Raw genomic sequence first — 27,620 nt, 5'->3', positions numbered from 1 at the left:
ACAGCCAACAACAGGGGCTCCGGATCAGAGTCCCTGCTCAGCAAAGAGTTGAAATCATTTCTGCAACCTTCACTTGTCCCTATACTGGTCCGAGGCTAGGCAGGGGATGGGATGGAGGTGTGGGAGCGCAATCCTATCACAGGTCCACCCCACTGGACTGGGGGAGTGCAGTATTCTCCATGACCATTCAATCGCTCGCCTCCCCACCCCTCCCCCAGGACTCCTGGGGACTGCTTCTCTGGGACACAGGAATAAGGGTGCAGGGCTAAGTGGTGGCTGCCCCACCTGAGGGCAAACGCGCTCTCTGAACACACCAAGACTCACAGCACAGCTGTGCTCCGTGCCTTCCTAGCCCAGGATTAAGCAACAGTGTGGCAGGACCTGCCAGCCAGAGGGACGGAGGGAGCGGGCACTTGCCCTATTGCAGGTGCCTTGGGAGATCCATCAGGGCTGGGGCGCTCCTTCCTGGGTGGGCATAAACATGACATTCAAAGCCCTGCTTCTGACCCATGTCCCTCAGGGAGGGGGAGGGAATGGGGCAGGCAGCTGGCTCCACTGGGGAAAGGCTGGGGTGATACTGGAGCTGGAGAGCCTGTGAACGTGACAGGTTGACCTGAGCTGGGAGGCTCCTCACCCCCTTAGTCCTGGGAATGTGCATTCTCCTGCCCCTCCCAGATGCTGGACATGGCCTTGAGATAGCGATGCAGTATTAGACGGTGTGTATGACTGAACCCAGTTAAGGCCCCGATCTAAACTTTTAAAATTTGGAAGGTGGGTGCAGAGATCTAGGTGTCTTGCAACCCAAAGAAAAGCCTTGAAAAGTTCCCTTGCTTCTTAAACCCGCCACCTACCAACCTGGAGTGGCTGCCTTTCTCCCCTCTGCCCTCTGCCTAATGGGGGCAGTTTCTGATTGCACCTGAGAAGCTCCCAAAGAGTTTGTGAAACAAGAGGTAGGGAGGGCAACATTTGGGACAATATCCAAGTTGCTGGGCTCAGCTACCGTGCTAGTCGGCCGCAGTGGTGTCCGTACCCCACCCTGAGGAGACTCCAGCCAGGACTGGATGGGAGGGCTACAGACCCAAAGCATGGAAGAGCTCGGAATCACGGATGTCTGCTCTCAAAAGCGAACCCGAGTGTGCAGGTGGCTGGACTGTTCAGTGCGCAATGGGGGGTCTCAGATGGTTGTAGACAAGGAGGGTCACTAATAAAACTGGGATTTCAGACAGATCTCTTTGGCTGCCATATGAAGGGTGGGTCAGAAGAGGAGAGCAGGACTGAGAGCCCCAGAGGAAAGCAGCCAGGGAAGGGCCACATTAAGGCTGACAGGAAAAGCCTCCAAGAACTGTATTCCTGGATTCTGGCTCCCTTATATCACCTGTTGCCCCAGAGCCCTGGTCTCTGCAGCAGCTCAAAGATGACCCCTCTACTCTAAGCTCTTCTATTCGGGGAAAACAAGGAGCTGGGGAACCACTGCAGAACACAGAACCAACCAGTGTTGGCTAGTTTCCAGCCTGTCTACCTGGCTTCAAAGCCAGAACAAGGGCCTCTAGAACCCAATGTGCGTGGTACTGGTAGATCGTTCTAGAGACAGAGATGAAGGCAGAAACAATGTTCCAAATACTGTTTACTTCACTGAAACCTGGAGGCAGAGAAAGAGTATGTGAATGCCTGGGGCACCAAGCCTAGGAGTGCACGTTGACAACGGCGACATAGAGGGCCAGGGTGCTGAGGGCCAGCAGCCCTGTCACTACTGCCCGGGCCAGCAGTGCTGTCCAGCTGCCCAGGGAACAGAGGTGGACGAAGGTCCTGTGGGGAAACATCATCATGAGAGGAGAACAGATAATCCACCCCCACTGGCACCCAACCTCAAACCCCATGCAGCTCACTCCATGACAAAGGCCTTGTAGACGCTAAGGAACATCAGTAGGAGTACCGCGGGCCGAAAAGTGTGGTAGAGGTCATAGCGTGTTATCATCCAGACCTGGGCAGATGCGACGATATAATGGACCTGCAGGGAGGCAGGAAGTCAGGGCCAGGCCTTGAGGGAGAGCACAGCCACTGGCAAGGAGGTGTGTGGGAGAGCGAGACTTCGTACCAGACTGATGTTGGAGTCAATGCTCATCTGGATGTACTTCCAATCAAACTCAATGCCCCGGGCTCCAACCCAGAGGGGGATGCAGCTGAGGAAGGCAAAGGGAGGGATTCTCCAGCATCCAAACACCCTTAGATCCAAACACACTCAGAATCTGAGCCCCCGCCCTCCAGCACCTCCCTAGAACCCAGGTGTCTTTTCTCAGGATTCTGGGCTCCAGGATGCTGCACACACCGGGACATAATGAGCTCGGCGGTGGCCCAGCCCAGGGCAGCAACCATGATCTTGTACTCCCCCTTGCCTGCATTCCGGGACATGACAAGGTTTAGGCCTATCAGGTCTGCCACATCCACGCTGGCCTTCATGAACTCCTGTGGGTCAGGTTGAGGTTTGAGTGAGCACAGGTGCCAGGGGGCCCCACTCCTGTACTCCCTCCCCCTCCCTTGCCCCACTCACCCCAATGAAGTCATAGATGCCGCCTTCCCAGGTGGGGAAAAAAGTGGCCAGGAACAGCATCTGAGAACAGGAAACAGAGAGATCACTGCAGGGGAAGAGAATAAACCAAGTGGAATATGTAGGAAATCAGTGTGGATGTGGAGGGTAAGGCTCTGAGATTTAGGGGACCCTTGTGGAGAGAGACCATCAGAAGGGGGGACGAGATTATAGGATCGGGGAGACAGAGGATAGGGGTCTCAAGTTTGGGTTCTGTGGTGATCCCAGGCCATCGGGTAAGGCATGCAGGTGCCAGGGCTAGCTACCCCAGCAGTGTCAGCAGCACCGAGTGGACCCTGGGGTTCCTTCGCACTCCCTAAAAGTACAAAACGCTCCACCACACAACTGAGTTTTCTCCATTTTACTAAGATGCTATACAAAAGTTGCTCGGGGACCTCTCCCCAGTTCCACCCCTTCCGGAGCACGTCTTCCTGGGTATTTTCGGGGGTACCCAGGCGTCCTCACCTTGCACAGCTGCACGAAGAGGTAGGTGACCCCGGCCTGCACGCACTTCCAGAAGGCGTTGTACTCAGACCTGCAGGAGCGGGCGGTGAGGCTTAGCCCGGGCCCGCGCCCTCCCGCCCGCGGACACCCCGCACTCACAGGCCGCTGCATTTGTAGGTGATGAAGTAGGGGAAGTACGCCAGGGCGAAGCAGTTCCCGAAGTGGAACAGGGTCATGGCGCCAGCCGCCCGGGCCCGCCGGAGCGCGGGTCTCTGCCTCCGCCTGCCTGGCGCCCGAGCCCGGGTCCGCCGCCCACCTGCCTCCGCCGCGACCCGCGCGGCCTTCTGGGAACCCGAGGCCGGTGGCGCGGCGCACTGACGTCACGGCCCGCGGCCGGCCCCCGGAGCCTGAGGAGCCCCAGTGCGCCCGCGCGAAGCTAGGCTCGGAGGTGGGGCGCGGTGGCTAGCGGGCGCAGGTAGAGCGCGGTTAAGTGCCGGGCGTGCCGTGACCCCGTAGTGACCCGCGCAGAGACAGGGGTGCGGCTGTGACACTCTGTGTTTTTATTTCTACAGCGGGGCGCTCTCCTTTCCCCAGGGAGGCGAGAGTGGGGACGGGAGGTAAGGGTTCCAGGGCCCGGAACCCGGGGAAGCGGAGGAGGGGCCATCCTGCTTCACTTGTTGCGGCTGAACATATAGCGGAGGAGATCCACCACCCGGTGGCTGTACCCGTATTCGTTGTCGTACCTGGGGAGGGAGGCGGCGGGTTGGTCATCCCTCCCGACCGCTCCTGGTCCGCCCCCCACGCCCGGGGATTCCTTTCCCCTCACCAGGAAATTAGCTTCACGAAGTTGTCGTTGAGCGCGATGCCAGCCTTAGCGTCGAAGATGGACGAGTGGGTGTTGCCCACAAAGTCCGTGGAGACGACCTGGGCGTCCGAATTTCAAAGATAAGTGTGGGTCGTGGAGCAAGGCCTTCCAGGAGCCCAGGCTCTGACTCTTAGTTACATGGGCCATCCCTTCACCTACAAAATCTGGTGGAGCCCTGTTGTGCCCAGGTTCTGGGGACGGCGAGAGGAAGGCACGCAGGGGCTTTGTCTGCAGCCAGAGGACAAAGACCACAGACCCCTTGATGCTGCACCAGTACACATCACTTCTGGCAGTGATGCAGGCCTTCACCATTATAGGGGGCCAGGATAGAGGCCCTCTCTGAGGGCACACGGGGAGGCTGGGTCTGGATGTCTAGGAGGATCTAGTCACCTCAGGCCCTCCGCAGTGGCTGAGGTGGAAGGAGCTACAGCACAGAGGCCCTCAGGGTTTGGCCCTAGTGATGTAGTGTAAGGCCCCAGAGGAAATTTGTCAGCAGTGGGAGGATGTGATCTGCTTTCCTTAAAAACCTTAAAACCAGAGATCCTGGTGGCTGTGTGAGAGGGGAGCTGTAGGAGGTCCAGGGACATCGCGGCTGCCAGCAAATGCACGGTGACATCCTTTCTTCACAGGGAAGGCCCCTGGCCATGGCCTGCCCTGAACAAGTGTTGAAAAAGAGGAGCCACTGTCTTGTTCACTAAGCTCACACTGAGCACCTGCTGAGGTGGCTGGCCCTGGGATGATGGCTAGAGCCATGGAGTCCCAAAGTCCCTGCTTTCTTGTGCACATGCTAGCAGGGCCAACAGTGACTATAAAATGAAATTTCAGGTAAGGGAAAGGGTCAGAAAGAGACTATCTTACTGAGGACAGGGATTGAAGTAGAGATTTGGAAGAGCTGAGGGCAGACTATGTGGTCACCTGGAAGAAAAGCTACCCAGTCCAAAGCAACAGCAAGTGCAAAGACGCTGAGGCAGCAAGAGCAGACCTTCCCAGCCCTACAGTCCCTGTCTTGATACATTGTAACAGCTCTTTGGCAAGTGGAAAATCACATTTTCTCCCCAGAGGGCTCCACCCAGGGTCTCTCTCCTCAGTCCCTACCTCATCCTCAGTGTAGGCGAGGATGCCCACCATAGGCCCCTTGGCTGCTGTTTTTATGGCATCTTTGATGGCCTCATACGAGGTAGGCTGGGCCAGGCGGCAAGTCAGGTCCACAACAGATACATCTGGGGTTGGCACCCGGAACGCCATTCCTGTCAGCTTCCTGGAGAATCCCACATTAGAGATGGGAGTCAACCCAGGACCTTTCCATCCATCCCACATCGTCTCTACTTTCCCCTCAACAGACACTTCAGGGATTGGGAGCCAGTCCAGTCCTCCTGGGGTGTATCCCCAACCCTGGTTGCAGCTTTCTGCCCTCATACCCTTTGAGGTCTGGGATGACTTTTCCAACAGCCTTGGCAGCCCCTGTGGAGGCTGGGATGATGTTCTGATGGGCACCCCGCCCATCTCGCCAGGATTTCTTTGATGGCCCGTCCACTGTCTTCTGGGTGGCAGTGTAGGAATGAACTGTGGTCTTGGGGAAGAAGAAAGCTGAGGTGAGCCCTTCCTCCTAAGCTCCCCTGCCTCTTTTTCTCAGACCTGAGGTGGTGACCCAGGTGTGGAGGCTGGTGGGACCATCCCCACAGACCACAAGAGGACCATGTGCAGGCCAGGGTCCAGACTGGTCTGCAAGTTACCCGGTGTTTTTTTTTTTTTTTTTTTTTTTTTTAAAGATTTTATTTATTTGTCCAAGAGAGAGAGAGAGAGCACACTGGCAGATGGAGGCAGAGGGAGAAGCAGGCTCCCTGCCGAGCAAGGAGCTGGATGTGGGACTCGATCCCAGGACCCTGGGATCATGACCCGAGCTGAAGGCAGCTGCTTAACCAACTGAGCCACCCAGGCGTCCCAAGTTGCCCCATGTTTTAAGAGACTTCACCACTTCCAACCAAAACTATCTCTCCCTGTTCACCCCACACACTAAGCAATACTGGGAAGAAGAGGTAAGAGTTTTTCTGCCACCCCTCCTGCCTCAGGCCCTCTCCCCAACTCACCATCAGCCCTTCCACGATCCCGAATTGCTCATGGATGACCTTGGCAAGGGGGGCCAGGCAGTTGGTGGTGCAGGAGGCATTGCTGAAAGGGTGCGGGTGTGAGGGGGCACCGTGAGGGGAGTCGCAGAGCCAGCCCTGCACCTTCCCCTCCCTCCTGGCTGATGCACAGGGGCCTGGTTTTGTGGAAGTCAGGATAGAGATGAGAGGGGTCAATGGGGGTGCCCCAGAGGTATGGTTTGGGAAGCTCCCCAAGTATGTTCTCCAGGAGTCCTGCTGTTCTAACAGCCAGGCATTAAGGCTTTGGGAAGGGAGGTGTGAAGACAGCCCCAGGGGTCTACTGCGGGTGGGGGTGAGGAGGGTGAGGCTGGCATGTCCTCTGGATGCTGACCACACTCTTGAAAATGTTGGCTGCCTGTTACCTGACAACTTTCATGGAGCCAGGATCATAGTCCTTCTCATTTACCCCCATGACAAATATGGGCGCATTGGGTGAGGGTGCAGAGATGACCACACGTGTGGCACCTGCCTCGATGTGGTCCTAGAGGAGCAGCACAGGTGTCAGGGGGGGCCCTTTGAGCACCACCTCCACGCCCCCCCCACTGCCCAGCCCTAGGCACCTGTCCCCCACTTACTGAAGCTTCCTCTAAGGACAGGTACACGCCTGTGGACTCCACCACAAAGGGGTTCCCGACGGACTTCCAGGGAATATCTCGGGGCTGCATGCTGTGGAGGGGTGGCGGCGCCCAAGTCAGTCTCTTTCTGCATGCCCTGGCCTTTGCAGTTGTGGCCTTCACTGTGCCAGAGGCCTTTGCTGTGCCGGACGCCTTCCTGCCTGGTCTGCAACCATCTCTTCCCCCCAAGCCCAACATCCTCACTGTCCCGATGCGGTCCACCCTGCTGGGCTCCCCTTCCATCACTGACTCCACCTTGCAGGCCAGTTTTCTTGACCCCTCAGGGGGAACCATCCGGACTGCTCCCAGCCAGCTCAGGCCCATTCCTCCCGTGCTGCCCAGAATGCACTCCAGGAAGGTGAGGCCGGCTGGCTGCTTCTGATACCCGGCCCTGGCAACCTCCCCACGGCCCCTCCTTACCCCTCCTTACCACATGGCTCCCGCTGCCAGAGGCTGGGCAGCTCTCTGAAGACACACTGCATCCCAGAGAGCAGCTCCAGGGTTGGGGGGGAGGACTGAAGCCTGAGGCAGCCCCGGGGCCAGCAGTGGCTAGTGGTTTACATTAGAAAGGGAAAGGAGGGCCCCCTGGGTGGTCAATTCTTGGTTGGGATCTCAGGATCTCGGGATCATGGATGGAACCCTGTGTCGGGCTCCTTTCTTTCTCCCTACCTCCTGCTCTCTTTCTCTCTCTCAAATCTTAAAAAAAAAGAAAAGATTTTGTTTCCTGTTTGAGAAGATCACATTTCTACTTGATATCAAATGTTTATATTTGAAACATTAAACATCTACTAGATGTTGCCATTTTCTACTTGGCTTTAGCCAACAAGCGATGAATAAAGAAACCGTATACTGGTTTCTCCCCCTCACGGGGCTTATCCCAACGGTGGTGTTTTCTTCTGTGATGATTTGTTAACATCTATCTTGTCCTCTAGACCACTCTACACCACTGAGCCTGGCGGGGTTCAATCAATGTGGGTTTTGATAACCATTCTACACGTTTATTGATTACCTGCCACGTGCTCATGTTTTAAGTGCTCTTACCTGTATTGACCCCGTGAACCCTGGTGACCTGGGGAGTAAGTACCAATCCTGGCATTTCTCAGAGCCAGCCAGCCCCAGGGCAGGGAGAAGGGGAGAAGCTGGCGCCCCAGAAGACCCCGGCCCCTTGTCTAGTTTGTCCTGGGCCCTGCCCTTCTGCCCAGAGGGCTGGCTGGTTTGAAGATTGCGTTCATTCATTCTTAAGGAAGTACAGAGTCTACCCAGAGTCACGGCCTGTGTCTGTGATGGAGACGTGAAGCAAGCGGGGGCCCTCCAACGATGAAGCTGTGGCTTTGCGGGGAGATGCCCTTCCTGGTGTCCCCACACACCTTTTACCTCCGACTGTGCTCCCCGCTCCCGCTCTGGGGGCTGTGATCATCATGCCCATCAGATGCCCTATGAAACAGGCTAGGGCAAGTTCAATCTCTTGCCCAAAGTCACCCAAGTAGGAAGGGGTGAGGTGGGAGTAAAGTGTGCAAGCAACCTGGCTTGTGCCAAGTGCCCAGAGAACACGGCCTAGGGGTGGAGTAGGGCAGATGGGAAACGCTGCTGGAGTCACCAGAGAGGGCAGCACCTGGTGCTGTTGAGGGGACAGCTGTGTGGGGACCAGGAAGACAGGGAGAGTGCCCTGCGTGGCAGCAGTGCCGGGCCGAGTAAGGAAAGGACACCGGATGGCTGGACAGCGACTCCTCTGCTGGAACTGTGTTTGGTGTTAAGATTTCAAAGTTGGGTCAGGCAGCTTCTCATCGGCACCAAGTCTCCAGTTCCCGCCTCCACCCACCCTCCTACTCCCACACCCAGAGGCCAAGCACCTTAGCACAAGCTCTCCTACCCACAGGTACAAGCCCCGAGGCTGGGAGAGGCTGCACCCCAGAGCTGGTGCACGAAGCCAGAGCAAAGGGAAAATCTCATGCCTTGGAGCGGCCCACGGAGGCTGCTAGTTCACAGTAGAAAGGCAGGGTATGGGGGCACCTGGGTGGCTCAGTGGGTTAAAGGCTCTGCCTTTGGCTCAGGTCATGGTGTCAGGGTTCTGGGATGGAGCCCTGCATCGTGCTCTCTGCTCAGCGGGGAACCTGCTTCCTCTTCTCTCTCTGCCTGCGTCTCTGACTACTTGTAATCTCTGTCTATCAAATAAACAAATAAAATCTTAAAAAAAAAAAAAGACAGCGTATGGTTCTGTGGACAGCTGGAGCAGTTGGGATAATGAGAAAAGGCAGTGGGGCAGTGCATAGTGTTGGGGCCCTCCCGTAGGAGCTGGGATTTTATTCGTGGGGGGATGGGAAGCCATTGGAGGGTTTGAGTGCGGGAATTACCAGGTCCTTTGATGTTTGTAAGACCTCTGTGGCTGCTGAGCTGGAACCAAGTGGAAAGGGTTGGCTAGATGGCCGTGCCATTTCCTGGGGAGGGAGGTGACTAGGTTTGGGGGTTGAAGGAGAATCAGAAGTTGAGTGTTATACTTACTGAGCTGACACGCCTGTGAGGAAACATGTAGATGTGTGTTACATAAAAAGTATTTTGAGTAGAGTGGGACACCTTTCTAGATTAGTGCTTTTTAACCATTTTAGGGGTCAGGGACTTCTCTGAGACCCCTCTCTGACCCAGGACCCAGAGGCATGCACACACATATTTTGGGAGGTTTTGGAGCCCAACTGAGAGGTTGGAATCCTATTCCAGGCCCCCCACAGCCCTGGTATTAATATGCTACGGGTAGGCGCCAGCCAGCTGTGCTTACCACTGGAAGACGCTGATCTCCTGCTTGTCTACCACCAGCTTTCCATTCCTGTACTCCACACTCCCCTTGTACTGACCATGGGTGGAGTCATATTTAAACATGTACACCTGCGGGGGACAGGACGGTTCCCAGTCTTGGGTGGCAAGGGTAGAGGTGCGAGCATCCCAAGGGAGTCCCTACCTTGGTGAAGGTTCCACATGGCATCTGGGAGCCTTCCAGGAAGCTCTCCTCCCCACCCGTGTCCCACCTTTCCCGGGTCTCCGCCTTGCCCGCTGCTCACCATGTATTCCGGGTCAATGAACGGATCATTCACCGCCACCACCTTCACATCCTTCTCCATGCAGGCGCGGAGCACCAGGCGACCGATGCGTCCAAATCTGTTCAGGGACAAGGCTGGTGGGGTTGTGCTCAGAATCCTACCCACCAGCAGGCAGAGGAGGGGATGGGAGAGAAAGGGATGATAGAGGAGGTGCGCTCTATGGGGCTGGGTGGGACTCCTCAGTCTGGGGAAAGAAGGCAAAGTGTGGACACTGTCCTCTCTTGCCCAGATGTCCTCTCCAGGCTCTTAACTGCTTTTCCTGCTTCCTCTAGTCATCCATCGCTCCCTCGCATTCCTGACCTTGTAGCTGGATGGATCCTCTAGAACTTCAGGTCAGGGTGTATCACTTGGCCTGAACACCTCTATGGCTCTCAATCAGTAAAACCAGATCCGGACTGCTTACCGTGGCTGCCAGGCCCCTGCCAGCTTCCCACCTCTCTTCCCCTTCCTCCCTTGCTTGCTCCACACACCGACTTCTTAGCGCACTGAGCCCAGATCTGGCTGTCGCTGCACTCCCCAGTCTCAATGTAACCGACTTCCACACTGTTCACAACATGCGTCACTGAACTGTCGTGTTCCTTCTTTCATTGCTGTCTTTCCTCTGGAATGTGAACTCTCTGAGGGTGGAGCCCTTTCCCCTGTGTTTCCTAAGGGTGGGCAGAAGGAAGGCACTGACGGTGAGAAATGGGGAAACGTCCCAGGCAGCAACCAGAGGAAAGACTGGGCCCTAAGACTTCAGGCATGGCTCGGGCGGGGGCCAACTTACCCATTGATGCCCACGGTCAGCTTCTGAACCACAGAAGGCTTCTTAGGTTGAGGAGGTGGGGGTTCCTCCTTGACTGGCTCAGGCTCTGGCTCAGGCTGGGGCTCTGGCTCAGCCTCAGGTTGGGGCTCTGGCTCGGCCTCAGGCTGGGGCTCTGGCTCGGCTTCAACCTTGGGCTCTGGCGGGGGTGGTGCTCTGGTCACTGTTGGGGTTTAGATGGGGGGAATGAGCTGCGCCATCACGGTGGGAGAGAACGAACCATTTTGACCAACCAGAACCCATTGCTGGCTCCTGGCCCCTGGCAGCTAACCATCTAGCTGTTTCCCCAAATACCTGATCCAAACAATGAGCAGGGGCTGGGCTTGCTTTAAAATACCAATGCCAGGGCCCCTTCCCCGGAGAGTCTAACTCAGTGCACATGTCTTTTTAACAATTACTTGGGGTGATATTGTCTGTGCCTCAGTTTCCTCCTCTGTAAAAGGAAGATGATGGTACTTCTGAGAGTCACTCTGATGACGAAGGGAGGTGATGTAATGCTTATGAGAGTGTCTAGGAAAGAGTCCACTTACATGAGTATTTCAAAGATTGTTTCCCAAACTCATCTGATAATTGCTCCAATTCAGCAGAGCACAAGTTGTTATGATAAGAACCCCAGGGTAGACCTCTTCCCAGGGAAATCTGACTCAGAGGTCCAGGAATCCTGGCTCTAAAAGCACTCCAGATGATTCTTATCCTCAGAGTAGGAAATAGAGGTGAAACGGCTGGAAACACACGCAGCGTCCACCTCTGCAAATGCACACCCCCCCCCCCATTCCTATACTGCGTTTGAAAAACCCCGTGCTCGGATGTGTGTGAGCCTGGTTGCCGAGAAGGAGGAGAGGTGGGCAGATGTGGAGGCAGCAGTCGGGTTGGCAGAGGTTTCCAGCTGGGGAGTCAGGCCTGACTCTCATGCCCTGCCCAGCCGCCTGCCAGCTGTGTAGTCTTGAGCAAGTTAATGACCTCTCTTGCCTGTTTGCTGGGGCCACATCTGACCTTCTGCCTGGGGGCTACTGTGAGGACTCAGATCTCACCACCCGGTAGGTGCTGGCATCAACAGAGGGAGGAAATTGCTACTAAGGGTATTTGTGAGGAAAGGAAGTGAGAAGAGGTTGGAGTGGGACTGGAAGAGGAAGGTGGCCCTTGTTCTTGGCACCAGAGTCAAAGGCACTGGGAGAAGGTGGGCTGGAAACCACGGGCCAGCTGGCCTGTGGGGCCCCCTGACCTCTAGGGGCTGCTGCAGACCATGTGGTCTGAGCCTGCGCTGTGGATTTCCTATGGCAATACCAGTTCCTAAAGATATTATGAGTGTTTATTTGCAGCAATGACCCTGTGGTTTTGGTGACCCTAGGATGTTTGCATTCCTAGGGGTTCTGCTTCCACAATCACTAAAGGGGAAGATCTGTCCATGGGATTGAGTGGGAATCCAAGCCCACTCCTCTCGACCTTTCAAAAGAAAATTTGGGTGGTTCTCCTCTCCCATCTTCCCCCAGGCTTCCTCTCCTCCTCTCCTCTCCAGGGGTGGGGTGCCTGGGTGGGAGGAAAGCTGCTGCACTAGGAAGGAAGAGCCTGAAGGAGCTTCAGTGATGAAGCGTCACCTGGTAGGTGAAACAAGGACAAGGGCGCGCGCTCTCCTAATTAGGATGACGCTCGCACTTCCTGGGCGCTGCCACGGGCTAGGCAATGTGCTGAGCCCTTGCGCGCACCAGCTCACTGAGCGCTGTAAGGCGTGCGCTATAAACTACTTTATGGAGGGGAAACCGAGGCCCGAGGTCACAGAGCGAGTGCTGAGCAAGGGAGGAGGTTCGAAGCCGGCAGCAGAGAACCTGTCCCGGCAGGCGCTGCTTCTTGGGGGGTCCCTCCCACCGCCCTGACCTTGACGTCCGTCCCGCCCACCCCGGCCCTGCCCGCCAGTGCGGAGGCAGCGAGGGAATGCGTGTTGCCCTGCGGACCGACCTGGGTTCATCCGGCTGGAGTGTGTGTGCAACTCTGGCTGGATGGGTAGGGCTGCCCAGAGGGGGCGAGCAGGGGACTCTGAGTGTCAACTTTGCTATTCCGGTGCTGAGAGCCCTGGGGAGGCGACTTGCGCCCTCTTACCTCTGTGGTCGCTCCGTGAGTGGCGACAGTAAACACACTGGCCTCCCCGGGGGGTTGTGAGGCTTCAGTGCGCGCACGCGTGCAAAGTGCTTGGCGCGGCCCCGGCAGGTTGCTAGCGCCCAAGAGGACAAAGCCCACCAAACCCCAAGCGGCCCTTTGGCGCTGGGCGACCGGAGCGTTCATCCCCAGAAACGCGCGCAGGGAGGCGCGGCTCCGGCCCGAATTCCACCCTTCCACCGCTTGCTAGCGGCGCCAAGACAGGTGGGGACCCTCTTCCTGGCCCGCCACCATCGCTATAGAAACCACTCCACCGGCAGGGCAGGGGTAGGGAGGGTGGGGCAGGAGAGCGGGAGGGAAGGGACGCCGCAGCCGGCCTCCTGCCCGCTCCCTCCTGCACACAGCGAGGCGGACACGAGCGCCGCAGGGGCTCCCGACTGCCCTGTCTCCCCTTCCCTGAGGCCGCCCCGTTGCCTCCCTCACCCCGGCATGGCTGTCGCAGCAGCTGGACAACGGTGACATTGGTGAGGACGATGTCGCGTTTCGACATGGTCTAAGGTTTCATGACCTAGGCGCCTGGGGACCGCCGCGATGTTACTGCGGTGCGGGGGCGCCCGGGCTAGTGGGGCAGAAGCTTCTCGCTGTAACGTCACAGTGCCCAATGACTTCACAGAGGCGGAGGCGAAGCACGTGATGAGCGCATGTCGAGCCCCACGGTCCCCAGGCCACCCCCGACGTCCAGCATAGAATCCAGCTTTTTACACTGGGCTTCAAAGCCCTTTTCTCTCCCCCTTACCTTCCGTCTCCCTGGCTCTGTGTTGCTCTTTTACCCTCCTCTTGATACTTATCTACCCTAGCTGTTTTCTCTTGCCTGGAAAGCCCTGACAAGTCCTTGCTCCCGGCTCCTGGTTTCCCTCAGGTGCAGCCTTTGAAATCCCCATGTAACGTTCTCTCCTCCCTCAGTCACCATAGCCCTCACCCTCTCAACCCGCTCATCTTCCAGAAGCCTCCTCTGACTTTGCTTGATGGGAGAGATGCTCCAGTGTGCAAAGCTACTCCACGGCTACCCTCTCTATATTTTTTGTTTTCCTCATAGCATATGTCTCTCTCTCAAAATCATCCTGTTTATACGTTTTCTTGCCAGTTTTCTGCCCAATGGACTGTACACTCTTCGGAGGGCAGACTGCTGGTCTACCTTCGCTTTTGTATCCCATTGGTTAGAAGGGTTGGCACCTGCAGGTGCCAGAATGCATATGTAAATATCACTGCCTCCCATTCCTTCTGACTCTCAATCTTTAAGTGACCTCCAAGCCAGATCCCCTCACTGCACCCCGTTCTTCTCCTCGGGGCTTTTCATGTAGCTTTGTCATGATCTAGTTACTGATTTACTTGTTCACTGTGTCCTGTTGTTCACCATGGGGCCTTCTGCCACCACCTAGAACTCTGCCTGGCACAAAGCAGCTTCTGGGAAAGAAGAGGACAGGTGGCTCTTTCCTCTAACGCCCTGGGGGTGGGCACTCATTTGCACACCTGTGATTCACAGATACGCGCCTTCACCTGCAGGGCTGGCTGACACAGCTGTGACCAAGATTTAGGGGGTGTGTGGGTTTGGGCCAGGAAGGAGTCATCCCAGATAGAGGTGTGGAAGCAAGAAGGGGCAGAATGACATAACCTCTTCCTTCCCTGAGTCTTCACAGGAACTCAGTTCGCCAAGCACCTGCTGTGGGACAGGGTAAGGGCAAGGCTCTCCTCCTTGGATGGTCCAGGGAGGTGGAACTGAAAATAAATCCAGTGTACAGATGGGGAATTTCAATGACCCAAGGCCAAAATGCAGGTATTAATTAAACAAAGGGGACAAATTTAACACACGTGATGGAGGTTGTGTGGAGGCGGGGTGTGGAAGTTCACACAAATAAAAACAGGACTGAAAAGGGGTCAATTTCGTACAACTTTACAATAATAGATATGAGAAGCTAGATGCAATTAAAATTTCTCTTATAAAATATAAAGGCTCAACCCTGCTTCAAACAGAAATGTCAAATGTCAGCAGGCAAATAACAAGAGAAGAATTGGAGCTATGATCTCTTCTCCCCAAGGCTGATTCAGATCCAGATCCAGATGACTTTATCGGCAGGATTTGCCAAAAAGCATTGGGAACAAATGTCTGCTAGCCAGTGGGAACTGGTGCGGATCCCAACCAGAGTAGGGAAGTCAGGTGGCAGCTCTGCAAGGTGAGGCTCTGGGCATGGCACGTGCTCTGAGGCCCCCAGGCCCCAGGGCCACACAGACCCGCCCGCACTCTTCCCTGGAGCGCTCTGCAGTGCTCTGCGGGAGGGCTGTGACGATGGGCCATGGAAATCTCCTCCACTTGCTCTGGCAAAGCAGCAGGCTCACATTCCCCAAACCAGCCGAGGGCAGCAAACAAGGGACAATTCCAGGCCAATCTCTTACGGGGACAGATGCCAAAGTTCTGAATCAATTAGTGGCAAATGGGAATGGGACCAGCAGGGATTGGGGCTGATGGAAGATGGTGGGATGGGCAGAGAGAGGGGTGGAAAGAGAAGATGGGAATACATTTCAAAAGGAGAAACCCCACCTCTCCATCTCAGGGTGGACTGGGATTCTGCGGCTCACCGCCCACCCTTCCCCACCCTGCAATCTCCTGGCATGGGAAACTCCCTCATTTAGGCACTGGACAAGGGCAGAAGAGCCACGCCTGAGGTTGCCCAGGGATCTGGCTTTGTCCCTGGAGCGTGAAACTGGGAAACAGATTTAATGAGCTCAAGCTTGGAGAGACGGCCTGATTAGTCACCCTCTATAGGCAGTGCCTAGAAATGGCAGAAGCTCCTGGGTCTCTGGGCCTGGGTGTCCAGGACCCAGGGTGGAAGCGTGGGTCCTCCGAGGGGAGTGGGCCTGGTCACCCTTATTTGAGCAAAGCCTGAAACCACGTGCAGATTCTCACCACACCCAGGCGCCCACACACATAACTCTGCCACCCCACCAGCTCACACCCTACACATTCCTTCCCACCAGCCTGCCCGCCCGCAATCCCACCTCCACCCCCTCTCTATCTCTCCCCTTGGCACCAAAACCCAAATATCTTGCACCCCTGCACCCAACTTACCCACCCACTGGCTCTTGCCCCTCTGGTCTTGGCCAGCCTCTAAGCTAGTCCCAGATTGCTATGCTGCCACAGATCTCCCAGCTACCACCTGCCCTTCTGATGACCCTCTTCATGCCCAGGCTAGACTCCCAGCTGTTCCCCTCCAACCCGTGCCACCATGTCAATGCTTGGAGCTTTAGGTTGGGACTGAGGAGGTCCCAGGGGGAGGAGGGAAGGATGAGCCCCTGGCCTCCAGCCCAGGTTCTGGCTGACAGTCTCCTGCTGCCGCAGGTCTTAGGCCCCTCCCCGTGGCTGCCTCAACCGGCTTTTCAGGAGACACTGCGTCCTGTCCCAGCTCATGGCAATTGGTCCTCTGCCCTCGCCCAAGGGCTGGGAAGCGGGAGGCCAAGGTTCTGTTATGAGAATGTGTCCCAGCTCCAAAATCTATAAGCCTCCCCAAGGGGCCCCAGGCTTCTCTGGGGGCCCAGGCACCCTTCTCTCCAGCACCCTCTGAGACTCAGGCTGAGGCCTGACTGGTCTTCCCTGGGCTTCCCTTAGCAATCATACTATGTGCACTTACATCGCATACCTTTTGGGAGTGCTTTTTTTTAATCCATCCATTTGTTCAATATATAAATATTTACTGAACCCCAGGCTATGTTCTAAAAATTGGGGATATAGCAATGACCAACACAAAAGCCCTGTCCTCTGGAAGTTTACAATCCAATAGGTGAGGCACATGGTATAAAAGATAATTTCGGATTGTGGTAAGTGCTTGTAAAAACAAAAGGATGATATCACCCAGTATAACTGAGGGATGGCCAGGGAAGGGTTTTTCTGAGGTGACATTTGAACCAAGAACAGAATAAGAAAGAACCCACAATGTAAAGATGTGAGTTCTATCTTCCATGCTCATAACATGTGCAAAGACCATGAGGCAGGAATGAGCCTGGTGTGTCTGAGAACCAAGGAGAAGAAGACCTGTGGGGCTGGGATGTGGTAAGCATAGGGGGGAGTCAAGGAGAACAGAAAGAGCAAGGTCTGATGACGCCCTCAACTCCCCAGGAATGCCCTCCCTCCCCTGACTGAGCACCCCCATCTTCCAAGACTCTTGCTGATGGGGAAACTGGATCCTTCGATCCCCTGAGAGGAGTGGAGAAGCAGGCCTGGGTCCTGGAGATGGGGGTTATTGAAGGTGGGGTTGGGAGAGAGGAGGCCTGGAGAGTGGGTGAGGAATGAAAAGAGGAGGTGATTGGAAGAGCAGACATCTGGGCTTTGGGGTGGAGGGCCTGAGCTGGGCAAGGAGCAAAGATGCCACGTGAGTGTTCTCCATTCATGACTCACCTTCACTTCCTCCTCCTCTTCGTTGCTCAACTCAAAGCTCCCTGGGAAATACCTCCCTGACTGGGGACCAAGTCAGTGCCTCACAGGGGTAATTGAGTCATGAGGGGTGGAGATGGGAGGGAGTTAGAGTATAAATAGCAGCTTTGCTTCCCTTGCACCTCTCTGCATCCTCCCCACCCTGCCAACAACATGCACCTTGCCAGTTTGGTCAGCTCCTGCTCCCTCCTACTGCTATTGGGGGCCCTTCCTGGATGGGCAGCCAATGATGACCCCATTGAGAAGGTCATTGAAGGAATCAACCGAGGGCTGAGCAATGCAGAGAGAGAGGTGGGCAAGGCCCTGGAAGGCATCAATAATGGAATCACTCACGCTGGAAGGGAAGTGGAGAAAGTTTTTAATGGACTTAGCCACATGGGGAGCCAGGCCGGCAAGGAACTGGACAAAGGCGTCCAGGGGCTCAACAACGGCTTGGACAAGGTAGCCCATGGGATCAACAATGGCGTCGGACAAGCAGGAAAGGAGGCAGAGAAGTTTGCTCATGGGGTCAACCACGCTGCTGGACAGGTTGGGAAGGAGGCAGACAAAGTGATCCAGGGGGTCCATCATGGGGTGAACCAGGCGGGAAGTGAAGCAGGGAGGTTTGGCCAAGGGGTCCACCATGCTGCTGGGCAGGCTGGGAATGGGGCAGAGAAGTTTGGTCAGGGGGTCCATCATGGGGTGAACCAGGCTGGGAACGAGGCAGAGAAGTTTGGCCATGGGATCCACCACGGGGTTAACCAGGCTGGGAACGAGGCAGAGAAGTTTGGCCATGGGATCCACCACGGGGTTAACCAGGCTGGGAACGAGGCAGAGAAGTTTGGCCATGGGATCCATCACGGGGTGAACCAGGCTGGGAATGAGGCAGAGAAGTTTGGCCATGGGATCCATCATGGGGTGAACCAGGCTGGGAACGAGGCAGAGAAGTTTGGCCATGGGATCCATCATGGGGTGAACCAGGCTGGGAAGGAAGCAGAGAAGTTTGGTCAGGGGGTCCATCATGGGGTGAACCAGGCTGGGAAGGAAGCAGAGAAGTTTGGCCATGGGATCCATCATGGAGTGAACCAGGCTGGGAAGGAGGCAGAGAAGTTTGGTCAGGGGGTCCATCATGGGGTGAGCCAGGCTGGGAAGGAGGCAGAGAAGTTTGGTCAGGGGGTCCATCATGGGGTGAGCCAGGCTGGGAAGGAGGCAGAGAAGTTTGGTCAGGGGGTCCATCATGGGGTGAGCCAGGCTGGGAAGGAGGCAGAGAAGTTTGGCCATGGGATCCATCATGGGGTGAATCAGGCTGGGAAGGAGGCAGAGAAGTTTGGTCAGGGGGTCCATCATGGGGTGAACCAGGCGGGAAATGAGGCAGGGAGGTTTGGCCAAGGGGTCCACCATGCTGCTGGGCAGGCTGGGAACGAGGCAGAGAAATTTGGTCAGGGGATCCATCATGGGGTTAGCCAGGCTGGGAAGGAGGCAGAGAAGTTTGGTCAGGGGATCCACCATGCTGGTGGGCAGGTTGGGAAAGAGGGAGAAAAAATAATCCAAGGGGTCCATCATGGGGTTAGCCAAGCTGGGAAAGAGGTGGAGAAATTTGGCCAGGGGATCCACCATGCTGCTGGGCAGGCTGGGAAGGAGGGAGACAAAATAGTCCAAGGAGTCCACCATGCAGTTAACCAGGCTGGGAAGGAGGCAGAGAAGTTTGGCCATGATGTTAATTATGCTGCAGGGCAGACTGGGGCAGAGGGAGACAAAATAGTCCAGGGGATCCATCCTGGGGTCAACCAGGCTGGGAAGGAGGTGGAGCACATTGGCCAGGGAGTTCACCATGCCGTTGAACAGGCTGGAAAGGAGGCAGACAAGGTGGTCCAAGGGGTCCATGATGGGGTCAACCAGGCCGGGAAGGAGGCAGAGAAGTTTGGCCAAGGGGTCAACCACGCTGCTGGCCAGGCTGGAAAGGAAGCGGAGAAACTTGGCCAAGGTGTCCACCATGCTGCTGGCCAGGCCGGGAAGGAGGTGGAAAGGTTGCAGCAGAATGTTCATAATGGGGTCAACCAAGCCGGCAAGGAGGCCAACCAGCTGCTGAATGTAGGTGAACAGAGGTGGGGAAATGGGGAGAAGGGGCTGGGGGAGGGAGAGGTTAAGCCCCTGGGACATTTGGGTTGTCCATGTAGGCTTCATTCCGTGAAAGAAGCTTGGGGAGCTCTATGACCACATTCTCTTTTTTCCTCTCCATCTCCTCACAAAGGAGCTGGTGCTCAGCCGGTCAGATGGATCAAACCATCTCGTCCGCAAAGCCCTAGATCAGACAGCAAGAACCTTCACGCTTCAGGGAGCTGCCCTCCTAGTTGAGGAGGTGTAAAGAGAGGAACGTGAAGCCTCTCTTGGGGAACAGGAAACGATTACTGAGTCAAGATCTTGCGCAGTGCAAACAGAGTGAGTGTTGAGAAAATCCAGAGCATCAGAGTAAGCATGAGGAATGGCTCTGGGAGATAAGCCCTGTTTGGTTTAATTTTCATAACAAGCCTCTGAGGTAGTCAGGGTGAGGAGGCTGACTCCCTGATTCTCAGATAAGGAGACAGAAGCTCAGTGAGGTTTTAAGGGGATTTGCCAAGGTCAGGTGGCTAGTGCGCAGGTCTGGCGAATCATAAGTCAGGGTTCTTTCTCTTACTCTATACTGCCCCTTCGGGGGAGGTCTCCTGGAGGATTTCTGTAGAGAAAACATCTTTCTAAAGGGAACAAATACTGGAGGCCAGGGGGAAGCAAGGGTCACAGCAGACCGGGCTGGGGGCTTGGGGAATAGGAAAAGGCTGACCTCTGCCTGCCTCAGTCCCCACTCTCCAATCTCCATGAGGAGTCTTTGGGACACCATCTTGAAGACCAGCCCAGACCTGGAAGCTGATAGCCACATGGGCTGCAGGCAGGGACCCAGGGATGGGTGAGTGCGGAGGCAGAGACTCCACAGAAAGTGTACCCAGTAGAGGAGTGGACAGTCTTCACTGGGAAGGGGTTAGGAGGGGGAGGTTTGTTATGGGATTCAGAGCTGGCCACAGCAGGAGCAGAGGCATGGCTGAGTATCTGGGCGTAAAACGAGGACAGGGATCAACGGATGGATGTTAGGGACCAGGCCAGAGGGGGTACAGGAGGGGTAGAGCTGAGGTCGGGGCTGAGGTTAAACTATGGTCCTAGGATTTGCTTGGGTCCCCTGGGTTCCCTTTCCAGTTTCCAGTCAGGCCCTTTTCAGCGACTGAGGGCATTTCATTCACCGACATAAAAGGGAATTGGGGGAAGATTAGTCAGTAGGGGCAGACATCCTTCCTTCCAGGATTTTCCTTCCATCTCACAGAATTCCCACAGCGACATGGGCTTTGGGTTTCTTTCTGCATAATGAGGGGGTAGAGGGTTAGCCTCTGCCTCCACCCCGGCCCCAGCCACCCTAGAGGATGGCAGGTCACCTGGGAAGAGGAACTTTCTAGGGATTTAAGAGGGGAAAGAGACCCTCAAGGGCCGGGGGGGGGGTGGTTAATGACAGTCTGGGCTTCGTCCGCAGGGCGCTCATCCAGGCGTTTCCACCGGCCAGCACGGAGGGGGCGCAACCACAACAGCAACATCTGGAGTAAGTCTCCGGAGCGGAGCGCAGCCAGGGCTCGGTGGGGGGAGGGGAGCCCTCCTAGGATTGCGGGGATGGATGCTGGTGACCGACCCTCTTGTTCTTGAATTCCAGGCCTCGGTCAACAAGCCCTTCATCAACTTTCCAGCTCTGTGGAAGGTGAGTGCCCAGGAGGTTTTAACTTTCTGCTTCCTGTCTCTGGAGATGGTCTCACACTCCCTTCCTGCTGCGTGTTCATGGACAACTTCGTTGGGGACAGACTCTCGGCCTTGCAGAAACCCTCCAACCTGTTTCCCAGCTCTGGCCTTCCCTGTTCTTTGTCCCTGACACCCTGCTTTCCTCTTCTGCCTGCTTTCCGTTCCTGCTGAGGCAAATGCAAGCTGGCGAACAGACCCCCAGGGGCCAGAGAGAGAGGCGCTGCTGAGCCCATCCCTCTGTGTGCTCGTCATGTCTCATCACCCCCCACCCCCCGCCCCGAGTCTCTCCCTACCTCAACCCACTATGAGGCCCTCTGCTGCCTTACAGCAGTACGCTGGGGTAGGAACCTGAGGCTCTGGGCTTCTCCTGGCTCACAGGAGCCCGCAGTAGAAAGCCTCCTGGGAAACCCTGGTCCCTACTCTGGGCCCAAAGCAAAGTCCTAGTTTTGCTTTTATCTCTTTGCATGTAGCATATGGCAGAGGATGAGGGTGTGGAACAGCCCCGTGGACTGTGCCCTGAACCCAAAGGCACAGCCTTGTTTATTCCTGGGCAATGGGCATGCCAGGGGACCCTCGGAGGCAAAACAGACAAGGCTTCTTGGCTCCTCCACAGGCCCCTGACACTCTCCTAAGACATTCCGCAGAACATAAGCAATTTCTAGGTCTGAGAAGCTCATGTCAATGTCCCCCTCATTTCTCTCGCGGACGTGAGGGCAGAGGTCTGGGTCCCCTCAGGGCTGTGTCTCCTGCATTCATTCCCTCTTTCCTCTCTTCCAGAGCGTCGCCAACATCATTCCCTAAACTGACGCACTGGCCACACTCAGCAGACAGCCATTCCTGTTATCATACTAGCTGAAATGACCCGGAGGAGCTGGGGGCGGGGGGAGGGTGGGTGGGTGGGCAGATTACCTAAGTCCCGGAAGTGGGCTGTACTGGGATTTGTGAATAAATATGACATATTATACTCTCATCATGGTCCCCTGTGCTCCCCGAGGAGGGGTGGGTGGGGGGAGGCTACTCTTTCCTTGCTATTTTGCAGAAGGAGCTGGGAGCTGATGCACAGAGGTGCTGAGCTGGAGACTTCAGGCAGGTCAGATGTAAGAGGGCGTTCAGGGGGACAAGTCAGGCTTCGCTAGCAGTCAAAATCCATGCGTGCTCAGCACTGTGCAGAGAAGGCCACCTCAGGCCAGCAGTCGGGGCAAAGCACTAGTGAAGAGAATGGCCAGAACCTACCTAGGTGGAGCCCAATGGGGTAGCATCCTCGTTGGGGGGTGTTTGGCATGAAAGGAATAACAATGGTAACTTGTATTTATTGTGCAATGCTGGGCTCCCTGCTGGGTGCTTTCCATGCATGACATCACTGAATCCTCCCAACCCCCTGGTTAGGTATCGCCCCTTCTATAGAGAAGCACATGGAGGTTCCCGCAGGTTAAGAAACATGACCAAGGTCACATAATCAGGAAGTGGAGGATAAGCGACTTAAGAGCTACAAAACATTCTGAAAATACAGTCTTTTCCTGTTTGGTATCAAGTAGTGGGGAGTCATGCAGAGGAGAGGAAAGGGATGCGTGTGGGAGGTCCTTGCACGGGAGAAGCACCAAAGGCTCAGGGGGAAGGCACCCTGGTGACAGGAGGGTGGGCCTCTTTACAACGACAAGAATGGGGACACAGAAGTCCTAGTTTTCAGATGTGTGATAGCTGAGACTGTTCACTATGCACTAGCTAGCTTCCAGGACTGTGTGAAGAGCTAAAACCATTTAAGCCTCCCATAACCCAAAGGCAGAAGTCCTCTTGTGATCCCCATTGTATGGATGGGGAAACAGGCTTAGAGGGGTCAGGGTCCTGGCTGTCCACTGCCAGAAACTGACCTTTCAGAGTTGCCTAAAAAGTCTCTAGAAGGTTTGCCATGTACTGGCCTGGGTGTGGGGAGACGTGACTTCCTAGTAGGACCATGTACCTGTGGGCAGCTCCCTTCCCTTCTGGGGGCCACAATTTCCTTCTATATATTGGGGGGGGGGGTATGTCTGCAGAGAAGGGACAACAAACACGACTTCCAGCACCAAAATCCCATCAATTGTGGGGTCAAAAATAAAAGACCAAAAATTGCCCTTGGGGAATTTACAGGCTTCCTGTGGATACAAGGTACATAAACAGAATATGAAAACAAATACGAAGCAATGCATCAGTAAGAACTAGATGCTACCAGGAACGGTCTGGGGGGGGTGTGTGTGCTGTGTGTGTACAATAAAGGTGACATCCCTGCCACTTCATGGTCACTGCCTTTTTCCTGATTTGTAGACTATCATCATTTTATGACCTGTGGTCCTTTCCTTCCTTTACGATATTTTAATTTGAAAATGTTGCAAATGCATCATAAAGATGAGTTTCATAGTGAATACCTATGTAGCCACCACTCACAGTCTTCCATTAACATTTTACTCTCCTTGCTTTATCACACATCCGTCTGTCACATACCTATACATCAAACCATGCATCAATATATTTTTGATGTGTTTCAAAGTAAATGGCAATCACCTGTTTATTTGCCCGTTTTCAAGTGTGGAAAGAGGCATGGATCACTTCTGCCTTGAGGTCTGGTGTGTCCCTCCCTCTGCCAGGAATATTCCCCCATGTCCCTCTTGTGCCCTGCGCTGTCGCCTCCTGACCCTGCAGGTGTTGGTAGTACCTGTCCTGGAGCTGAGCTTCAAATCCTGACTTCTCCCTTTACTAGCTGTGATCTTAACCTTGACCACACCACCTGAACAGAGGGCTGCCTTTGCTACTCTCTGGCCTGGCACACTGATCTTTTCCTTCACGGCACTTATGACGATGTGTAATTAGGTATTTACTCATTTAACGTCCATTTACACCCTAGAATAACATGTTCAAGAGGAGAGGTTGAGGCCAGGCACAGATGGCCGGCAGCTAACAGGGGGGAGTCTGCTGCCTTGTGCGGACTTGGTTTTCCCATTGGCATGGAGTAAGTGGGAGCAGGAAGCAGGCATCTGAGACAGACAGGCAGAGGCAGGCTAGGGGTGAGGAGAGGAGGGGCCAGTTTGTGCAGAAGTGGAAGAACAGGGAGGGGAGTTGGGGCGGGACCCTCACAGCCCTCTTTTATTGGGGCTGACTACGTCTGTGCCGAGCACTTTCAGACATGATTCATTCTACCCGCCCGAGCTCCCGGTGAGGCAGGCACCATGATGGTCCCCCTCCCAGACTGAGGACGCCCAGCTAGTGAGTGGTGATGGCCCTGGCTCCTCCTAGTCACGAGCATTTCCCTGCTGCTGGTCTCTGCTGCTGAGGGGGCCTGCCTCCCGGGGACCCTTGGGGGAGTGAGAAGGAGCTACTTCAAAATAAGTCCTCTTTAAAATTAAGTTTCTGCCTTCAGGAGGTACGTGCATGCCTGTGTATGTGTCTCACAGTTAAACTGCCAAAAAACCACTCCAACAATCCCAACATGCCCACCACTAGCAAGAATACAGAGCGCGTGCATGCGAGTGTGCCAGACACCATTCTGGGCACCCCACCAGGACTCCCTCCCTTCACCCTCACATTCCTGCCTCTGACAGTCAAGGAAACTGCTGCACAGGTTAAGATCACAGCTAGTAACGGGGGGTATCAGGATCTGAAGCTGGGCTCCAGGACAGGTACTGCACACAGGTGGATCAGCAGATGCTAGCTGGAAGCTCAGGACACCATGGAGGGGAGCAGAGACAGCACCCAGACCCAAAGCCTCATCTCCTTTCTCTGCTTGAGTCCAGCCTCTCTCCTCCCCCCACTGAACCCTCCTCCCTGGTCTCTGTACCCACCTCCTGCCCCTTGCCCCCCAGTCTGTTCCTCAGAGGGATCCTGTTAACACTGAGTCAGACAACAGCCCTCCTCCATCAAAACCCACCACTCTTTCTACCTCATTCAGAGTAAGGGTCCGAGTCCTCACAATGGCCCCAAGTCCTCCTGTCTGGGTCCATTTCTCTTTGACTTCAACACTTCCCATTTTTCCCCCTGCTCCTGTCAGTGGTCCTCAAATAGAGTAAGTAGGTCCCTGCCCCAGGGCCTTTGCACTGCCGTCCCTCTGCTTGGGATACTCTATCCCCAGACATCCTTATGGCTCACTCTCTCACTTCCTTTGGGTGTCAATTCATAAGTCACATCTCAAAAAGCCTTTCCTGATTGCCCGATTTAAAATACTCACTGTATTTTTCATTAGTGCTCACCACCTGCTATGTTAATTGTCCAACATCCTCACAATGAATGTGAGCTCCCTAAGGGGAGAGATTTAGATGATCTCCCACGCTGTATCCTCTGTGCCTAGAACAGGTCTGACACACAGAAGGTACTCAATAAATACTTAGCAGAATGAATGAATTAGTGACTTAGGAAAGCTGAAATCAGAGGGTCTTGGATGTGAGGTCGTGTAGGTTAGATTTGTGGATGCCATTCGGTACAGGCACAAAGGAGTCATGGGGATGAGGTAGGAAAAGCTGGTTGGAGTCAGACAGACCTGGGTCATATTTGGACACCACCATTTTACCACCATATTTTCAAAATACCTCTTATATGTGTATTGACCAGCCCTGGGCCTCAGTTACCTCACCTGCAAAATGGGAATGTCTACTCCCCCTGCCCCGAGGTTGTTGAAAGGATTGAATGAGATCATGCATATGGAAGCACTTAGCCTTCTATTTGGTTCACAACAGGCATTTCATAAATATGCCTGCAGACCTTGTGAGTTGACCTCTCGGGTCCAGAGATGCCTGAGGGCAGTTTCCCCCAGAAGGCAGAACATGGGAGCACAGGGGAGAATCCAGCTGGTTCAGGAACATGGCTTTGAGTAAGCCTGAATTACTCAGTGAGAGCCCTGCCCTTTTCTCAATTTTCCCTCAAGCTTTCTGTTTATGTTAGAGAGGAAGACTCAAGTTCTGTGCTCCTGTGCCTTGACTACCTCCCTCAGACTTGCCAGTCTCCTTTTTTAACACAGGAGCCATGGCCAGCTCTCATGTAACACCACTGTGTACTTCTCAATATGTTTTATGTTACTTTCTATTTGTGGACAAGTGATCCTGGCTTTCTGTTTACAGTAGCAACGTAAAATATACTTAAGAAAGTAAGCTGGCTTAAAGAAAAATATTAATAACAGAGATGGTCAGGAGGCAGATATATACCACGGTGAAGGCGGTGGCCCATGAGGGAAGTGTGGGAAGGAGTCTCTGAGGCAGGGAGTGTTCTACCCCCAGCCCCGTGGTCCTGTCCTCGGACGTGGAAGCAGCTGGCTCAGGGGCTTAGGTGTCCATCAGCAATCCGGAGGCCTCAGATTTACTCTTGCCCCCTGTCCTCTGCCTTCCATTAGGCCCCAGGGCAAAACTGCCACCAATTCCATCCAGAGAAGAATGAAGGTTTTGACAAGCAGCGGGAGGTCTGAGACGGAGGATGACAGAATGTGCTGGGAGCAGAGTTTAGGAGTGGGACAGGCCTGGGCTTGGCTTTGGCTCTACCACACACCACCATTCCCCTCTGAGCCCCAAATTCTCTGTCTCTAAATGGGGTAATTCTAAGACTATCTCCCAGGGCTGTGAGAGCCTTAAAGTGCTTAGTCCGGCACTGGGCACCCAGAGCTATGGATAGACTGGACCCGTGGTGAAAATTACGATGATGATTACCACTACCACCATTATCACTCTCATTAAAGGGAGATGGAATAACAGGGAGGTGGGAGGCGCCCAGGACAGACAGGGATTGTGTTTACGCGGTGAGAGGTGCTGGATATTACAAGCTGGGGTGCGGATGCTGGGGTGGAGAGAGACTGACTGAAAGACATTGAGAAAGGTGGATGGAAACCAGCCCCTCCTAAGTCGGTGATGAGTTCCAGTGATACAAGGCTGGCGACAAGTGGGAGGCCCCAAGGCCCTGGGAGCAGAGAAGTGGACGGGTGCTGGACAGGGGTGAGATGGGTTAGATGACTGAGCTCTGTGTCCTGAGCTGGGACAGGGAGAGGGCCACGCTGCTGACAGAGGGCCCTGGAAGGGGGCAGGGTGGGGGGCTTGTGCTGTCTCCTCCTCCCCTGCCGCCAGGTCCTGGGGAGACTGGGGGTGGGGTGGGGCAAGCGGCAGTCCCAGTCCTCTCAGGAGGCTCTGAGCTCACACACGTGCCCCTGTGGGCCAGGTAAACAGGATGGGTGCCTGGGTCAGCTGCTCCCTCCCACTCATTCCCTGGGGGTGGCTGGCCCGCCCAGTTCCCTGCTCCGCACCCAGCTTTCTCAGCCAAGAGCAGCCCGAGTGCTGAGACGCCCTGATGACCACTCTGGCTACTTCCTACCTCCATACCTGGGGTCCCCACTGAGGGCAGTCTCACAACTCCCAGAGTTTCTGTGGAGTGGAAAGCATGAAAGAGTGTGAGGACAGTCACCTTTAGGCGGCAGCATGGGAGGGAAGAGAGATGGAAGAGGAAAAGGTCACCAAAACTGAGAGAGTAAGACCGAGAAAGCAGCTGCCTCTCATCCCAGTGCCCCTAATCCAGGCTGGGTTACACCTTGGGTGGGTCTCGCCCTATCGGGTTCCCTATGCTTGCCTCCTGGTTGGGTCCTGCCTGTGGTTCCTTTCTCTTGAGTCCCCTCCATCTACCACCTCTAGGAGACATCAACCACCTATCTCCTCAGATGCCCCCATCCCCACCCTGCGCCCCAAATTCCTGGGGTTGGGAAATCAGAACACCTTTGCAC

General features: G+C 55.2%; 3 protein-coding genes across 7 annotated transcripts; 1 reads left to right on the top strand and 2 right to left on the bottom strand.

Moving 5' to 3' along the window:
• Window positions 1-1,606: 1,606 nt before the first annotated feature.
• On the bottom strand, window positions 1,607-3,377 carry TMEM147 (transmembrane protein 147). The gene is made up of 7 exons (XM_082708737.1): window positions 3,188-3,377; window positions 3,050-3,119; window positions 2,549-2,608; window positions 2,327-2,463; window positions 2,096-2,180; window positions 1,887-2,008; window positions 1,607-1,806 (listed from the first exon to the last, which is right to left on the bottom strand). Exons 1-7 carry the CDS (start codon window positions 3,262-3,264, stop codon window positions 1,683-1,685), a joined length of 675 nt encoding a protein of 224 aa, XP_082564863.1. The 5' UTR covers window positions 3,265-3,377; the 3' UTR covers window positions 1,607-1,682.
• Window positions 3,378-3,505: 128 nt separating this feature from the next.
• On the bottom strand, window positions 3,506-13,271 carry GAPDHS (glyceraldehyde-3-phosphate dehydrogenase, spermatogenic). Of its 2 annotated transcripts, none has more exons than XM_082708736.1 (11): window positions 13,117-13,271; window positions 10,507-10,681; window positions 9,702-9,798; window positions 9,422-9,528; window positions 6,613-6,703; window positions 6,400-6,518; window positions 5,981-6,062; window positions 5,312-5,463; window positions 4,989-5,151; window positions 3,855-3,952; window positions 3,506-3,771 (listed from the first exon to the last, which is right to left on the bottom strand). In XM_082708736.1, the coding sequence occupies exons 1-11, from the start codon at window positions 13,181-13,183 to the stop codon at window positions 3,699-3,701; spliced, it is 1,224 nt and encodes a 407-aa protein (XP_082564862.1). In that variant the 5' UTR covers window positions 13,184-13,271; the 3' UTR covers window positions 3,506-3,698. The 2 variants fall into 2 exon arrangements, with proteins under 2 accessions (XP_082564862.1, XP_082564861.1); XM_082708735.1 differs by having other exon boundaries at window positions 3,507-3,771; window positions 10,507-10,705.
• A 3,974-nt stretch (window positions 13,272-17,245) lies between these two features.
• SBSN (suprabasin) lies at window positions 17,246-21,875 on the top strand. Of its 4 annotated transcripts, none has more exons than XM_082708732.1 (5): window positions 17,246-17,644; window positions 18,941-19,186; window positions 20,649-20,714; window positions 20,823-20,867; window positions 21,683-21,875. In XM_082708732.1, the coding sequence occupies exons 1-5, from the start codon at window positions 17,270-17,272 to the stop codon at window positions 21,704-21,706; spliced, it is 756 nt and encodes a 251-aa protein (XP_082564858.1). In that variant the 5' UTR covers window positions 17,246-17,269; the 3' UTR covers window positions 21,707-21,875. The 4 variants fall into 4 exon arrangements, with proteins under 4 accessions (XP_082564858.1, XP_082564860.1, XP_082564859.1 ...); XM_082708733.1 differs by having other exon boundaries at window positions 17,249-17,557; XM_082708734.1 differs by lacking the exon at window positions 18,941-19,186.
• Window positions 21,876-27,620: the final 5,745 nt, after the last annotated feature.

Source organism: Mustela nivalis (genome assembly GCF_964662115.1).
Source record: "Mustela nivalis genome assembly, chromosome: 18".
NCBI classification, from domain to species: domain Eukaryota; kingdom Metazoa; phylum Chordata; class Mammalia; order Carnivora; family Mustelidae; genus Mustela; species Mustela nivalis.
This window is presented reverse-complemented; position numbering and strand designations above follow the sequence as displayed.

Coding starts and splice junctions, on each gene's coding strand:
- TMEM147 (XM_082708737.1), bottom strand. CDS start 3,264: ATGACCCTGTTCCACTTCGGGAACTGCTTCGCCCTGGCGTACTTCCCC. Junction 2,609..3,049: donor TCTTCGTGCAGCTGTGCAAG/GTGAGGACGCCT, acceptor TCCTGTTCTCAG/ATGCTGTTCCTGGCCACTTT. Junction 2,009..2,095: donor TTGACTCCAACATCAGTCTG/GTACGAAGTCTC, acceptor GCCTCCCTGCAG/GTCCATTATATCGTCGCATC.
- GAPDHS (XM_082708735.1), bottom strand. CDS start 13,183: ATGTCGAAACGCGACATCGTCCTCACCAATGTCACCGTTGTCCAGCTG. Junction 6,704..9,421: donor GAGATCAGCGTCTTCCAGTG/GTAAGCACAGCT, acceptor ACCCCTCCACAG/CATGCAGCCCCGAGATATTC. Junction 5,152..5,311: donor GTCATCCCAGACCTCAAAGG/GTATGAGGGCAG, acceptor GGGATTCTCCAG/GAAGCTGACAGGAATGGCGT.
- SBSN (XM_082708731.1), top strand. CDS start 17,270: ATGCACCTTGCCAGTTTGGTCAGCTCCTGCTCCCTCCTACTGCTATTG. Junction 19,187..20,648: donor AGGCCAACCAGCTGCTGAAT/GTAGGTGAACAG, acceptor CTTCGTCCGCAG/GGCGCTCATCCAGGCGTTTC. Junction 20,715..20,822: donor CCACAACAGCAACATCTGGA/GTAAGTCTCCGG, acceptor CTTGAATTCCAG/GCCTCGGTCAACAAGCCCTT.